The 16,345-nt window shown below is 51.2% G+C and overlaps 6 protein-coding genes across 6 annotated transcripts; 2 read left to right on the forward strand and 4 right to left on the reverse strand.

The window, feature by feature from the left end:
- Positions 1-231: 231 nt before the first annotated feature.
- ASPSYDRAFT_61595 (putative C6 transcription factor) lies at positions 232-2,177 on the forward strand (the record flags this gene model as incomplete). The annotated part of the gene is made up of 4 exons (XM_040850008.1): positions 232-281; positions 333-653; positions 733-1,729; positions 1,782-2,177. The coding sequence occupies 4 exons, from the start codon at positions 232-234 to the stop codon at positions 2,175-2,177; spliced, it is 1,764 nt and encodes a 587-aa protein (XP_040698116.1).
- Positions 2,178-2,271: 94 nt separating this feature from the next.
- Positions 2,272-4,011, reverse strand: ASPSYDRAFT_94063 (sugar porter family MFS transporter; the record flags this gene model as incomplete). Its single annotated transcript, XM_040852930.1, has 5 exons — positions 2,272-3,191; positions 3,244-3,570; positions 3,638-3,748; positions 3,801-3,881; positions 3,939-4,011. 5 exons carry the CDS (start codon positions 4,009-4,011, stop codon positions 2,272-2,274), a joined length of 1,512 nt encoding a protein of 503 aa, XP_040698117.1.
- A 1,227-nt stretch (positions 4,012-5,238) lies between these two features.
- On the forward strand, positions 5,239-10,236 carry ASPSYDRAFT_161236 (uncharacterized protein; the record flags this gene model as incomplete). Its single annotated transcript, XM_040842973.1, has 4 exons — positions 5,239-7,886; positions 8,461-8,832; positions 8,896-9,167; positions 9,221-10,236. 4 exons carry the CDS (start codon positions 5,239-5,241, stop codon positions 10,234-10,236), a joined length of 4,308 nt encoding a protein of 1,435 aa, XP_040698118.1.
- Positions 10,237-10,411: 175 nt separating this feature from the next.
- On the reverse strand, positions 10,412-12,355 carry ASPSYDRAFT_161218 (glycoside hydrolase family 127 protein; the record flags this gene model as incomplete). Its single annotated transcript, XM_040842972.1, has 2 exons — positions 10,412-12,133; positions 12,185-12,355. 2 exons carry the CDS (start codon positions 12,353-12,355, stop codon positions 10,412-10,414), a joined length of 1,893 nt encoding a protein of 630 aa, XP_040698119.1.
- A 580-nt stretch (positions 12,356-12,935) lies between these two features.
- ASPSYDRAFT_161293 (putative MFS alpha-glucoside transporter) lies at positions 12,936-14,848 on the reverse strand (the record flags this gene model as incomplete). The annotated part of the gene is made up of 6 exons (XM_040842977.1): positions 12,936-13,000; positions 13,053-13,223; positions 13,277-13,739; positions 13,797-14,222; positions 14,279-14,578; positions 14,633-14,848. 6 exons carry the CDS (start codon positions 14,846-14,848, stop codon positions 12,936-12,938), a joined length of 1,641 nt encoding a protein of 546 aa, XP_040698120.1.
- A 426-nt stretch (positions 14,849-15,274) lies between these two features.
- On the reverse strand, positions 15,275-15,733 carry ASPSYDRAFT_35819 (uncharacterized protein; the record flags this gene model as incomplete). Its single annotated transcript, XM_040845372.1, has 1 exon — positions 15,275-15,733. The coding sequence occupies one exon, from the start codon at positions 15,731-15,733 to the stop codon at positions 15,275-15,277; it is 459 nt and encodes a 152-aa protein (XP_040698121.1).
- Between the last annotated feature and the right edge of the window lie 612 nt (positions 15,734-16,345).

Raw genomic sequence — 16,345 nt, forward strand, 5'->3', positions numbered from 1 at the left:
GCCATATGGAGTCATAGCTAGTCAGATCCAAATAGAGCCAACTTCATTTCAGTACCACAGCTGTATTCCTCCTACCCTGGTGTTGGAGAATTAGTGTGTCGATGAGTCAGCACGACTACTCCAACGACGCGACGAGACGAGAACGAACAATCAACTTCTGTCCATAGTGACCAGCCAAGTCATCCCAATGCCTGCCATGGTTAGTGCAGCTAGAACGTTCCTATTCATGACATGTCAACCGACTTGAGGAGGCCGAGAGCCGGGGCCTGCGTGACTTGCCGGTAAGATCTGGCCGACTGGAGCGACGAGTAAACACTCACACCCCGCAACAGCTCTAGGAAACGTCGCTGCATCCCAACGTCTACCGGAGACGCCTGCCAACTCTGCCGATCCCTCTCGCGACCCTGCAGTCTTAGTGTCCCGTCGCCCAGAAGAGACATCGATGGAGGATACCCCCGGACCAGCCAGGATACTGCCCGATCCAACGCGTCGGATGATGGCCTTACAATACTGGCATCACGACAAATATGGACCGAGCTGGTTCGTCTCTACTTTCGCTTCATCCACGATATTCCCCATACCATATTCCACGAGCCTACATTCCTGCGACGCCTTGATGAAGGTACGGCACCGATGATCCATGTCTATGCGATGTGTGCGTTGGCTGCGAGGTAAAACTTGACTGCGTTATGAGCTTGAATACGCCCAGCATTAGTAACCTCGTGCGCGCAGGTTCTCCGATAATCCAGTCTTTGGCGGGACTGCCCCCTGTGATCGCGGCAAGATCTTCGCTACGGAAGCAGTTCGCCTCAGCCAGCCGTACATGATATCCCCGAGCCTGGAAACCGTTCAGGGCTTCTTATTGATTGGGTATTACCTCAGCGGAGAGGGAGACGTTGATGGGAAACACATTTACATAGGGCTGGCTCGGTTACATGCGGAGAGGCTGTCGCTTGGTGATAACGCCACAGCTGTACACCAGGAGGAATACCGGCGGGGCTGGCTATCAATCCACGTCGCAAGCCATTGGTCCGCTTGGGATATGGCCATGGAACCTATGAGCCTACCTGAACAGCCGGACTTCATCCCGAAGGTTGACGATGCGACATTCCGCACTGTCAGCGCAGAGGTGCTGAATGTGAGCCATGTGCAGGATTCTCCCCGCTGTGATATGTGGGCTCAGATGGCGCGCACCCTTAGTATATTTGCGAAAGTGAACACTCTACTGCGACAGCTTAGCTGTGACAGGATCTCGTTTGCCGACTACTGCGCGCAGGCAGGGGAAGTGGAACTTGCGTTGGACGGCTGGGCAGAGAATCTGCCCCCAAGGCTGACCTGGAATTTCGATAATCTCATGTTTCTCGCAGGGAGGAGTCTGGGCCAAATATACCTCGCAATGCATATTGGCTACTTTCATTTCAAGCAGATGCTCCTTTTCCCCTTCTTGGATGCGAGAGCGGCGAGGAACTCGGGACCGGATCACGCGATCAAGTGTAAGGATAGTGCGGCTGTGGTCTCTTCCATTTTGCAGTACTCCAGGAACATCAAGCACTGCGAATTGGACTACTTCATTTATGGCCATATTGGTGTGGTCAGCTCGTGTGTTCACCTTCATACTTTGCTATTTAGCGACGACTACCGCGAACTTTCAATGGTACGTCAGCGCCTAGTGTCGAACTTTCAATATCTTATGACCGTTAAATCGTACTGGCCTATCGTCGACCACTATGTAGGTGACGCCCATATAGGAGACGTTGAACTTTCGCTAATATGTATACTAGACTACCCATCTGCGGACATTCCAGAACTCCTGCAGAGACTCGATGTCGGATCCGTTTGTGCTTGACAACTGGATGGCTCGTTTCCTGATCGAACACTCCTCACTTCTGTCGGAGAGACAGCTGGCTCCTCAGCCCGTGGAACCTGGGACATCCATACCGGCTGATCGCAAAAGCAGCTCCGGTACCGCCACTCCTGCGCGTCCCAGTATCGAATTCCTTATGACCCAGGGAGGTGAAAACAATGAAACGACGATTACATCGGAGGAATCCGCTCAATGGCATGACCTTTCTCGGTTACTGCATGACCAGGAGATAACGGGCGAAGCATTGATTGACAGCGCCCTGAGCTGGCTCCTAGACGACCGTTATGCCAGCAACCGAGTGACCCCGACATAAGTTTTATAAGCAATTATATACACCAGTGGTTTTCATATACTTTCCCACCAATTCGATATAATGAGTCTTCCAGCCATTGTTAGTCCGGCTCGATTTAAGCTAAGTTTTCCACATGCATCGGCCTGGAGGTTCTGCTTGTCTGCACCTCCGTGGATGGCATGTGGCCAGTCAAGTCATCGTTTATCTTCCCAGAACAGGTAGAAACGCTGTCACCGAACAATTGGGCTATTTCTTCGAGTGTCTTACCACCCGTCTCCGGAAGCAGGAAGAAATAGACCAGCGCAGCGGCAAGGTTAGTGGCAATGAAGAGGGCATAGTACCTCCAACCAACATTTTCCATTGCAGTTGGTGTGATTTGCGAAAGCACAATGGCAGCCACCGACTTGGAGAAAACGCCGAGGCCCATCCCGGTTGAACGCAGGAAGAACGGAAACAGCTCAGATGGCACGACCCAGATAGTAGCGTTGAAGAACACCGCGTATCCACACGAATAGAGGAAGATCATGGCGATTGCTGCCCTGGCCCCGTTCACATTACTGTTATCTTCGTCTCCGTACACCGCGGATAAGGCCATGCAGATGGCAATCATCGCTGATAGGAATATTGAGCCGACCCATAGCGTCCGGGTGCGAGGCCACTTGTCTGCGGCGCAAAAGAGATAAATGACTTGGCCCAATACACCCATGATCCCGTATATACCGCTGATTAGAAGTGATGTCTGTCCAGTAAATCCAACAGCTGCATAAAATGTTCCCTGATAGTTCTGGATGACCTGCGACCCGCTGAACTGGCCCATGACGAGTAGAAAGCAAGCTAGTAGGGTGCGGTGGAGGTATTTACGCGAAAAGAGACTTGTGACGGCTGTCGAAAAACTCGTCGCTGTGGCCGATTCGGCTTGGATTTGATTTCGGATTTCACCGAGTTCTTGCATCGCGCGATCACCGTTGTCGTCAGCCTGACCATGGATGACACGTAAAACGGCCTGCGCGTCCTCATAACGCTCCTGCTGGACCACTATGCGATCATCAGTTATGGGGAGGTAAGGATGCATAAGGGTTTTACATACACCACCTCGGGCTATAAGGCACGAAGCAGCAACCAACGGCCAGAGCGAGCGGCGCTGGGATTTGCATGGCCAACGGTATCCGCCACTGTGAATCACCATTTGCGACAGCTCCTCCATAGCCTATCCAATTTGCTGCAAAGAAACCAACAGCAATCATGAAACCCTGCAGTCCCACGATCATTCCCCGCTTCTCGGGTGGGGAGACTTCGGCAATGTATATGGGGACGACGGTGAGGATGATGCCACAGCCCACGCCAGCGAACAATCGTCCGGCTATCATCATTCCTGCGTTCACGGCTGCGCATTGAAGCACGGCTCCAACGATGGCTACACAGCAATGACAGTTAGTGTCTTTCGTTTTGATATCCAATCCGATAAGTCTGAAGAAACATACAAATCAACGCGCTCCCGCAGATTGTCCACCGTCTGCTGAATCGATTGGCAGAGTATCCTGCCCCAAACGTCCCAATGGCTTGTCCCACATTATAGAGAGATACAATTGCACCTGCCGATATCAGCAGGTGAGCTCCAAGCCTTGGTGAAGGGCCACCACATACCTGTCAAGGCCGCATTCGTGCCCGTTGGTCCCAACATGGCGTACTTGAATGTGTCATGGCCCAAGGTGGTCGCGATGATCCCTATATCACGTTAATAATGGTGCTCAAAGTAACCTGCTGCTCGGTTTTTCTGCTAACCTGAATCCACTCCATATGTAAAGCCGCCTATGGCGACGACACAAGCAATCAAAACAACGTAAAGGGAGCCCATTATGCAGTATATAAGGCGGCCTGCGGTTTCCTCAATGTTAAGCGGTCCTACATGACCTCGAGGTCAGCTTTATACGTGCCCGAGGAGGGGAGTCGGGCACTCAATAGCCCGAAGAATAAACTCTGGGGATCATTTGCTGTAGCAGAACTGGAGTTGAAGACGACCCCATGGGGAAGCATCTAGGATGGTCAGGGATTTGACATCGGAACCTTCTTGGAGACCAGGCGGACAATGACATCCGCAGCAAATCGGAGCCCAAGTACGCCGCCTCAGTCCCCACAAATTTCCGCCTCCTCTTGTTTGACTTTTTGGAGACAAGAAGAATCAATGTGCTGTTTCCGTATTATGAACTCCAATAGGCCTGCTGTGTAATTCTCCAATTCTCATGTTCTCGGTGTCTTGAACAATGGCCGGAAGATGGTCTCTATCAATTCGACGTCCGTTTTTCAAGCATAGGACCTATCACTTACAATCGAAGCTTCTGTAGCACCGAGTGCGAGATTGTTTCAATCTATCCGGCAACGGAAGATGACGTCGATACCGCTGTCTATGCGGCTCGGACAGCGTTTCTGAGCGAGGAATGGGATGGAATGGAAGGTATCAGGCGCGGCCACCGCATGATGCAAACCGCCGACATTGTCCAGGATCATACGACAGTTCTTACTACGGAATACTTGGACAATGGGAAGCCATATCGGAAAGGCCTATGAAATATTGAAGAGATGTACAGTGTCTTGCGCTACTATGCAAGTTGGGCCGACAAGCACTATGGGCAGACCATCGAAACATTGAAGGAGGTTCATGTACACAGTCCGTGAGCCTATCGGTCTCTGTGTCCAGATTATTCCGTATGTTGCCCTTGCTCTCGTTGTTTCGTGTGCCAACAACCACCTGATTTACTTGTAGGTGGGACTATCTATCTCCTTGGAATGGCATCATGGAAGCTTTGCCCAGCCCTTACGTGCGGCAAGACCGCCATCATCAAAGCTTCAGAACAGACCCCGCTATTAATCTTATCTAATAGCAAAAGATTGTTGGCAATACCACATTAAACACGATTGGCTGGTTGAAAGTAGGCGGGCATTTATGGAGATTGGCGGCGTAATTTGATGCTGATTGGGGGTGAAATTGGAGAAGAACGAGCGACAGTGACAGGCGACTACATAAGACTGCGACCATTCATCCCAATTATTCCGTCTCAAATAACTATTTTCGCTGTCCCTCAAAATGGCTAATCAGTTATATCTCTCGGCACCAACAGTCGAGCAACATCCCACCGGCTTCGGCGTGGGAACTGCAACTCCTCGAGTATCCTGGCGCTTTCTTACTACTAAGCACTGCCCGCGCGAATGGCAACAAGCAGCATACGAAATGCAGGTCGCGCGTACGGAGTCAGAGGCAGAGACATACTCTGTCAGCAGTGATGCCTCTGTTCTGGTTCCGTGGCCAAGTACCCCGTTGAAATCTCGGGAGAGAGCCCGCATACGCGTGCGTTCCTTCGGTCGCGGGGAGGGCCAGGCGGAGGTGCAGCCGACAGACTGGTCGCCGTGGACGGACATCGAGTGCTCCCTACTCAGAAAAGAGAATTGGGCTGCAATTCCTATTACAGAGTCGCAGGCGGAAGTTGTCGACGGCCCATTGCGCCCCATACGCTTCAGGAAATCATTTACTCTCACAGGAAGGGGAGCTATCGAGAAGGCGCGGCTTTACATCACAAGCTTGGGAATTTACCGGGCCTTCATCAATGGACAAGAGGTTAGCGATCATTGCCTGGCCCCAGGGTGGACAAGTTATCGCTATCGACTCAATTACCAGACCCTGGACGTTGCGCCATTTCTCAACCACGACGGTCCCAACGTCCTCGCTATCGAGGTCGCGGAGGGCTGGTATGCAACACGTCTCGGCTTCAAAGGTGGAAGAAGAAAGCTGTATGGGGACAGACTCGCTGCTCTTGCACAACTTGAAGTTCACTTTGATTCTGATGCTCAATCTTTTTCTCTTTCCACGGACTGTACCTGGACTTGCCAGCCGAGCGCAATTGTCAAGAGCGAGTTCTACGACGGTGAGCTCTATGATGCTCGCGAGGAGGACACCAACTGGAACCGAAATTTGCCCGATCAAACGAGCAGCAGTTCCTCCTGGGGTCCAGTTCAAGAACTGCCTTTTCCGTCTGCTACTCTGGTATCACCGGACGCGCCACCAGTGCGAATCACAGAAGAGATTAAGCCAGTGGCAGATCACAAAACGCCGTCGGGCAAAACTATTATCGATTTCGGCCAGAACCTTGTCGGCCGATTGCGTGTCCGATCGATAAATAAACAACGCGGGGAACACCTTGTTTTCACGCATGCCGAAGTACTAGAGCATGGAGAACTCGGGACTCGGCCGCTGCGTATCGCGAAATGCAGGGATGAAGTGATTTGTGCCGGGACCGAGTTAAGCAATTGGTCACCCCAATATACGTTTCATGGGTTTCGATACGTGCAGGTTGATGGCTGGGATGAAGAGCGTGATGGTCCCTTGCTCGAAAATTTGGCTGCCTTGGTCATGCACACTGATATGACCCGCACTGGCTGGTTCTCATGCTCGCACCCTATGGTGAACCAGCTTCATCAAAATGCTTTGTGGAGTATGCGCGGCAATTTTGTTTCTATTCCCACCGACTGTCCCCAGCGTGATGAGCGGCTTGGCTGGACCGGCGATATTCAGATTTTTGGACCATCCGCGAATTTCCTCTACAATACTGCCGGGATGTTAGGCGAATGGCTTCAGGATGTAGCTGCCGAACAGTTTAATGAGGGTAAAAACGGCTGCGTTCCTCCGTTTGTTGTCCCGAACGTCATCTCTGAAGAGCTTTGGCCTCCGACGCCACAAGCAGAATGGGATGATGTGGTTATCTTGGGCCCGTGGGCTCTGTATCAGTCCTACGGCGATGCCGACATCCTCCGGCGTCAGTACAACAGTATGCTGGCGTGGATTGATAGAGGCATTCAACGCGGTCCTGATGGCCTTTGGGACCCCGAGGTGTGGCAGTTGGGCGACTGGTTGGATCCGACTGCACCGCCTGTAGAGCCTGGCGATGCGCGGACCAACGGCACATTGGTGGCAGATGCGTTCTTGGTGCGCATCACGTCAGTAATCTCTCAGATCAGTGATATTCTGGGAGAAAGCGCTGATTCCGAGCGATTCGCGGAAGACCTGGCACAGTTAAGGACGACTTTTCAAGCCAAGTACATGGCGCAGTCAGGCCTGCTTGTCGGCGACAGTCAGACGGCGCTGAGTCTCGCAATTATGTTTGACTTGCATGCTACTCCGGACCAAGTGAAACTCGCAGCAAGCCGCCTGGTTGACTTGGTGCGGTTGGCGAAATTCCGGGTGGCAACTGGGTTTGCAGGGACTCCCATCATCACTCATGCCCTAACCAAGGGTGGTCATCCTCAGGTTGCATACCGCATGTTGCTAGAGAAGGGCTGTCCATCCTGGATGTACCCTATTACAATGGGTGCGACAACCATGTGGGAACGCTGGGACAGTATGCTTCCTGACGGCTCCATTAACCCGGGCGAGATGACTAGCTTCAACCACTACGCCTTTGGATCGATAATCAATTGGCTTCACAGTATTGTGGCGGGTATTAGCCCTCTTTCCCCGGGCTGGAGGGAAATCAAAATCCAACCGATTCCTGGCGGTACTATAGATTCCGCCGAGGTGACTTACGATACGCCTTATGGGCGGCTGGAATGCCGATGGTCCATCCAAGTCAGCAAGGAGATATTCGTACTTGACCTCTTGGTTCCGCCCAATTCGCGAGCCTTGGTGACCCTTCCCAGTGACGATCATTCGAATGCACAGGGGCAGCAGGGCAGGTGGGTAGGGTCTGGACAGCATCACTTTTCGATACCCTTTAACTGGGGCCAGTACAGTAGTGAATGGCCACCGAAACCCAGGATTCCTTACATGCGTCGACAAGAGCCGGACAGTATTGCATGATTCTATATATTCTATGTCTGGGGCGTTTGATAGAGGATAAACTGCACAAACCTATAGAACGGTGGATGCGACTGCTGTATGCAGTTTTATAATGAACTTCCAAAAGATCCGTAATCTTCACCCGTCTAATATTCCTAAAAAAAACTGATTACACTAGGATTCAATGCTCGTTGTGGTCTGATGAAGTAAACCATCGTTGCTGCAGTGGTCTCTCCCGCCCGGCGTAGTTTGTCGCTCTGCTTTGTTCTCCGTCACCTCATCTCCTCACTTTATTAACTATCCTTCTCGAAGCTGCTGTTCTTCTTCATCTCCTTATATTATCACGCCCTAAATTTATCTAAGACGGTATTTGTTATCTTTGACTAATGGAATTCGCAAAATGCGGCCGAGCTCGTCGTGCACCAAGTGCCGGCAAGTACATCGCACAATCCCTGTAGACGGCCACTGACCCTCGTCCAGATCTCGAAAGAAACGATGCATAGTCCGGACTCCGGGGCATCCATGTTCTTCTTGTGCCAAAAAGAAATGGCAATGTGAGCTGGCAAGCGAGTCTTGGAAACCCTCTAATAATGGACCCCGTCATCTTCCCCAACTCAGACCGGTGCCTCCGATGATGAGCACTCCTTCAGCAGTAGAGCCAACTCCTGGTGCATCCCAGCCGGACACAACTTTGCCGCCAGATTCTGTGTGCAATGAAATTGTCGATCTTTACTTTGACCTCATTGACGAGAAGCAGCTGCTTCTCTTCCACCGCCATACATTTATTACGGCACAGCGTGCGGGCCATATTCCTCACTTTCTTGTGCTCGGAATGGTTGCCCTGATGGCTCGGTAGGTTGTTTTCATTCTTTATAATGTGGTATTTGATATTGACTGCCATTCTTTCACCAACAGGTTTTCATCCAACCCTTACTTCGAGAGTGTCCACCCCTGGCAAAGAGCCAAGCACTGGTTCTCAGCTGCCATGCAGTCTTTCAATGCCCGAAGGGAATTGATTGACTTACCCGCTCTGCAAGGGTGCATTCTGCTCTCTTTTGTCGCACTTGCGGAGGGAGATTCTGCCCAGGAGGCACTGCTTACCTCTCAGGCTATCTGTATGGTTCGAATGCTGCGCTTGCCAGAAAATTTGAGCCCTGATCCCATCCAACGAGAGATTGAAATTCGAAGTGAGTACGATCGCATTCCAAACTATATGCGGCAAGCTAACAATTTCCTGCAGTTTTCTGGGTGATGTGGATGATGGAAAACTGGCAAGCGGCGCGCGCTCTCATCCCCAGGCAGCTTATGGCGAGTCCTACTTTTAAGCGTCCATTGGAAGAAGAGACTTTCAAAAATATGAGGTGCAACGACCCGCCTGGTCAACACTCGGAAGCGAGAATCGGTGCTTTGGGGCTCCGAGAGTGCGGCCTGTGGACCTGGATGCTTCCCTTGTCGCAATTTCACGATCAGGTCATGCGGCTCAATGACGAGATCGTTCAGAATACAGTTACCGATGTCGATATTCGTGAACGAGTGAGAGAAATATCGCAACAACTGGACAGCTATCTTCAAAGCCTGCCCGAGCACCTCCAGCGTACCCCCGAAAACAGGGAACGACACGCTAGTCGTGGGTTGGGACGGGAATTTGCGATCCTACAATTGAACTATCATCATCAGTGTCAGATGCTCTACTATCAATTCCTCAACAAGAAATCTGAATCGCCTGAGGGTGGCACTGATCACGAAGCTGCAATGTACGCGGCGCGGTGCAAAACACATGCAACGGCTCTAAGTCAGGTAATGTGGGACACCAACTCGTGCCCCGGAATGGAATGCCTCTGGTCGCCGGTCAACGGGCATCTTATCGTTGTGGCATCATCTGTTCTATTATACAGCCTTCTATTCGATACGGATGACGAAAGCATTGCCAGAGCAAAGAAGTTGCTGGAGCAGAATTTCATCATGCTTCTTCAATTTCGGAAGCACTGGTCCCTCGTGGAGCTTTCCATGTCGCGTTTGAGAGCCTTTCATCGAGCCTGCCAAATGAACATTACCCAGAAGAACTTTGATATGGACCGTTGGATGATCTATTTCCTGAACCGTTACGATGTCCACGTATCTGAGCGATATAGTGATGGTGTCTATGGCTCGGTACCAGATGACGCAAATGTCCGTACGAGAACTGATCCTGATTTATGGAAGCCGTCGCCTGGGGAACATCTACCATCAGGGGTACATTTGTGGGAATCTATGTGAATGCCGCGCGTCCTGCCACGACTGGATTGCGCAGTCAAAACGTTCATCCCAGGAAATGCTGCACCATAAGACGAAGCTAGCGCCTACTAGTGTCCCGGTCTATTTACTATAAATTTGATACTGAGAGTCGATAATTATATTACGACTTTGACCTGTTTAGCTAACAAGATGAACACTAGTTAAGATGACCTAGCCGTCTCGCCCATACCGTCATGCCGCCCTTTCCTCCCCGATTGGCCCGCAGGAAGTATGGCACATAAAGAAGTCTCTTCTCTTCCCCATATTTCCAAGGCTCCGAGGCGTACAGGCTGTGCTGTCCCTGGACCAATTCCCTCCCGGCAGCCTTGACAGGAACCACACCCTTTATTGTCGCGATGTTGATCGGACTACCGTCGCTGATACCGTCGTCGACCAAGCCAACATGGTCTACGTCCACATCGTTATCCACGTCTTCGATGCAGTATACCAACGGACCACGCATGATGCAGATCTGGTCTTTCTCGGTTGCCGGGTTGGGATATACCTTGCGTGCTCTGAGGGTGAAAGAAAGCTCCACCTCCGTATCCTGGGTCTGAGGAATGCAAAGGTAACCGTTCTTGATTTCCCCGTTGACGGAGCTGGTATACCCATCTGCCCAGGTTGGGATGCGCAGCGCGAGAGCCGCTGAACCTTCCACTTTTATATGGACGTCGCCCGACCAGGGCATGTTAGTCTTCTGGGAGACAACCACGTTCGTTCCAGGAACTGTGAACTCGCTTTCGATGTACAGATGGACAGCAATGAGATTCTCCTTGAACGAGTATATGAGGGAACCCATCGACCCCAGCAGTTTGGCGACATTTGGTGGGCAACAGGCCACTTCAAACCACTCGCTTCTTTGCTTAGGGCGCCCAGTATATGTTCGTAATGGGTTCTGATAATAGAATGAACCACCATCCAGGCCAACAGCGCCAAGAAAGCCATTGTACAGCGCGATTTCCATCACGTCAGCATACTTGACATTCAAGTCCAGTTGAAGCATTCTTTGACACCAGAGGATTAATGCAAAGGATGCACAAGTCTCAGCATAACATGTTCCTGACTCTTCAGTATCCCCAAGCACATATTTGGCGCCGAACCCTTCCCACTGGCGCATGTCCCCAATGCCACCTGTGACGTATAACTTCGTTCCTGTCACGTCCGCCCACATTCGATCGAGTGTTGCTTTTACCCCGGTGTCCCCTGTAAGACGAACCAGATCGGTTGCTGCAATATAGTAGTACATGGCACGGACAGCGTGGCCCTTAACCTCAATAGCCTCCACAAGAGGTTGGTCGGCTTGGTTGTAGCTATAGTCTCGCGGGTACTCGAACCAGGGCTTCATATCGCCGCCGAAATGGTCATATGGATCCCCGCCACGGGCTTTCGCCTCGTGGTCGAAGTACGTCTCACCATTGGCATCTCTGTGACCTCGCTCGGTGATGAAGTATTTGGCGAGTTTCATCAGAATTGGCTCCCCGCACAGTTCATATAGCCTTAAAAGGCTGATCTCAATCTCCTGGTGCCCTGGATATCCCTTCTTCTTTCCCGATTCGGATCCAAAGACGGAGTCGACGTGCTGGAGTGCTTTCAGCACCGGTTCCAACAATCTTCCGCTGTTCGTGAGCGTCTCATATGCGACGCAGGCCTCGGTCAGGTGGCCCAGGCAGTATAGCTCGTGCATATCTCGGAGATTAGTCCATCGTTTATCGATACCTAGGACGGTATAATAGGAATTGATATATCCGTCGGGGTGCTGAGCTGCTCTAATCATATCCACAGCTTCCTCAACGGTAGCCATCAACTCCTCATCCATGCGTTTCATGAGAAAATAACACGCGGCTTCGACGATTTTGTATATGTCACTGTCCCAAAACGGCTGGAGACTTGGTCAGTATTCATTTCCTCAGTTGGTTGTCAGGCAGCATACATGCGGCTGGATCTCGTGGCCTTCTTTCCACGTCAGGCAATACCAATGCCCCAAAGACTTCTGGGCTTTGATTATAGCCGGAATCGTCTTCTCTCTGGAGCAGCGTTGCATCTGCGACCAAAAGGCCGACGTGATGTTGACATTGCGAACAGGTACTTGCTGGAAAGCCATCATTGCCTGGGGAATTTGAATGGACGAACAAATTCACGACTCGCAATGATTACCAGGACATTGAGGGGTATTACTCCGGTTTTAAACCTCGTCGACGTCGTCCTTACTCTCAAGCCCGCTATTTCCCCTCGGTAAATAACAACCTGCCTGTAAAGCAACCATCCGCGCGACATTTAGCCGTTAGCTGCACAGGCCCCACGAGCTTCTCGATCGGCGATGCTCTGCACCAGATGATACCCATGATACTTTCCCCGCATCAACCAGAAAGTGTCGGCGCTATCTTGATTTGATTGGTCGCCGTGACGGAACTGATCCTGCGTTGACGAACAGCTTGTTGAACAGCCGAGAGCCGATCTCTTACTGTTGGATACGTGTGGTATACTACAAGGACAGAGGCACTGCCTTACTCTATGGTGTTGAGGAAATTGTCGGCGGCCACTACGGCCAGACCTACGGGTTAATGAACACACTCATGAACGAACGCAAATTGTTTAGAGAAATGATTTGCTAAATCTGCTACCCGTACAACGCCGCGGCTATTACCAATATTTCCTACGTATCGAATAGTAAGTCTTCTGTCTCACTCTACATTCTCATGGTGTTCAACGTCCTCCTTGGATAAATAGTCTCCGCCATGGGCAAATTCTGTGGAGCAGTCAGTATATGCAAAAGAAAGGGTAAGCTGGAAACAACATACGGTCGACATGAGTGGACTTGAATTTCCTTGCTGGTACACGATGAGTAAAGAGCAAGTCGATTTCTCCAAAGGTCCGGTCCTTGGTTTCTGGCAACCGGAACCAACACCATATATTGCACAGTAAATTAGTGCCCGCGTAGAAGAAGGCCGCCTTGGCTCCCCAATTCCATGCTGTTCACGGTCAGCCTCGCCTCCTGTCAGCGGGAACTGCATAGTCAACTTACACGTGGGTGAAAGCATGCGAGGCGTGACGGAGTTAGAGAAGATGCTGGTCAGATTATATACGAACCGCCCAATAGTGATTGTCTTGTACCTCAGTCGCCCAGATGGCGTTTCCGCCACAATGGGGTAACATGTCGGTCCGATCGCAATCATATTGCATAGAGTGGATATCACCAAGATGATTCCAATCGCTAGCTGTGCGTCCTTTCCGGGACCCCAGGCGAGGCCGCCGATGGTGACAAGACAGAAAAACATGAAGCTCAACCCGCTCATGTAGATTGTGGCTCTCCCAACATGTGGGAAGAGGAACCAGCAAATGATCCCACCAACGATATAGCAGGCCGATAATGAAATGTTGATGTTGAACGCTTGCAGCTCGCTAAAGCCCGCGGCTTGGAGAAACACCACTGAGTAGCCGAGGATGGCGTTGCCGCAAAGTATCTGTGCGGCCCAAACGACGCAATTCTAGAACTGTCAAATTACCTTTCGCTTGACTATAGCGGAAGTGATGGGCTATCTCACGATTTCAGTCCTCCGCAGATTAGTTCCCTTGAAGCACTCGAGGAAGCTTGCGTTGGCCGTCTCGGCCCTTTCCATCTCTGTCGTGTACTTGATGTACGCCAGGGTCTGCTCAGCTCGCTGTTCCCTCTCCGGCATGTTATGATACAGTCGCATTAGACTGCGTCTTGCCTCCTCGGGCTTACCCCTACGGACGGAGTTCCAGGGAGACTCTGGGGCCAAATAAGCGCCGATAAGTAGAGGGATGGGCCAGATCCATTGGAGAATAAATGGAAGCCGCCAGCCCATATCACCAACTATCCCAGCCACCGCACGGACAACGCCGGACGAGAGCAGGATGCCACCACCCCAGCACATACAAACATATGCTGTTACGTACGGTCTGAGAATAGTCGGAACCACCTCGGAAGCATAGGTAGTCGATAGGGTCTATATGGACTATTAGCTGGGAAACGAAGCCGGAATTCTGGAAATGGAGAAACTACCTGAAATACACCCCAAGATATACCGCAGAACGCCTCTCCAAAGGCCAGGACTTGAAGCGATGGAGCAAAGACAGGAATAAATATCACCACTGCCATCCAGCCCATGAAGAACATCATTGTTGGTCGACATCCAAAGCGGTCTTGGCAGAATGCGTTAACAATGAGTCCTGCAAGCTGGCCAACGAGGGCCGAGTTTGAGAGACCGGATTGCCATGCAGCGGGAATCAATTTCTTGTCCAAGGCCGGGTCATATACACCGAATCGCTCTTGGAACTGGCTTTGTCCGTAAAAGGAGGTTATCTACTGAAAGTCAGCGACCTCATGCTTCCAGGGGCATGGGGTCAATTTTCATACAATGACCAGGTCATAGCCCTCCATGACCAAACTGGTCGAAAGGAACATGGCCCAGAATACTGCTTTTTTGTATTTGCTGATGGCCTGCCGGATTGTCAACTTTCGGTCGGCCTCATCACTCTCCTGGGCCTGGCGGATGAGATCCGCTGTTTGACCCTCCGCCCTCTGGAGCTCAGCGACCTCGCGGTCAGATGGGACAACGCGTTGGGTTGCCATGTCGGCGCTAGTGTCTAGCGAAGGGTGTCTTGGGATTGGACTTAGAAGGTGAAGCTCGAGATGGCCTCTTATGCAAAGTCCTCAGTGAGCTCAAAGTGGAGACGGCTCCCAGGTTTTTATATGGCAAAGGTGACTGGATACATGGTTCCCCCCCGCTGCACGGTTAATTGACCAGCCTTACTCCGGTAAAAGACTGAAGGGCAACGGCAAGCTTGTCTCTCCCGGTAAAATGTGAGCCAGTGGCAACAAGGACAAAGACAAAAGAGCAACTGCTGTGATTAGCGAGTTCGATACAAAACCTGGAGAAGTGGATCTGGTGGATTCCTGTGCATGCGGGGAAGTCAATCCCGACAGCTTTGTCCACTCATACGACAACAACCCCGACACAACCCCGACATAAAGAAAGAATACTTCGAATACATCAAATCAATCATCACCACTGAGCTCGACGGGATTCGACGACGGGATCATCATTAGCGGCCTTCCGTCAATATTGGCGGGGTCAACGACAGGATAATGCAGCCAACAGGGCGGTTTTACAACTGTCTTCGCATGCTCCTTACGACCACCACGGATACACCGAAAATTCTGGAATTTAGGCGATCCTCTGGGAGTGATAGCCTCCGCTGTGCTCCTTGGAGAAGCCATATAACAGCCTCGGGAATCATCCTCCATACAGAGACCCGTTGTCTCCCTATCTTCGTCATTGATTTCTGCTCCGTTCTCGAGGAGAAAGTTAATCAGAGCCTTATGACCATGTCTTAGGACATAGGAAAGAGGGCTTCGTCCATTGTCAGACCTGGCATTGGTGTTTGTTTCTCCGTCGATGGGAAGTCTTGCGATCGCCGTCTCGACTCTCAGGGAGGCCCAGCAGAGCGACGTCATTCCATCTCTGTTAGTATTGTCAACATGCGCCCCATTATCAATAAGCAGCTCTCAAAAACCAGGTCATTACTGCACCAAGACCAAATAAACGAAACAAAAGTAAGAAGTCTCTTGGTAGGTATCATAGGAAGTAATGTATTCGTTTGACTTTTGGCCGTCGTTTGACTTTTGGCCGGCTTCTACTCACCATATCCCGCAGTTCATAGTAAACCCGAATCGGCAATACATTGAATACATACTAGACCCTTCACCAAGTCATTCCGTAGATTGAACGGCTCCTGCGCCATTATCATTGGATGGTTCAAATCACTGGAACGTGGATCTTGAGCCAGTTATCCATGACGGCCGTGGCAGGATAGGTTGGATCCCCCAACCGGAGCAGCATTTGAATATGGCCTTCGAAACCCTGCCCCTCAAACACATGCAACGTAGTATCGGTACCTGCAGCGTTTAGCGCCACGGCTAGTTCGACTGCTTGATGGATGTCCCCATGTCAATGAGCGTGGAAAAGCAGGAACGCGCGGGCATTGGGCGCGTGGGTATGATAAGTAGGTGTCACGGCAATTAGTCGCTTCAGCTCGGTACCGAACCCATAAATCATGTTGTCCGCAA

Source organism: Aspergillus sydowii, assembly GCF_001890705.1.
Source record: "Aspergillus sydowii CBS 593.65 unplaced genomic scaffold ASPSYscaffold_14, whole genome shotgun sequence".
Classification (NCBI taxonomy): Eukaryota; Fungi; Ascomycota; class Eurotiomycetes; order Eurotiales; family Aspergillaceae; genus Aspergillus; species Aspergillus sydowii.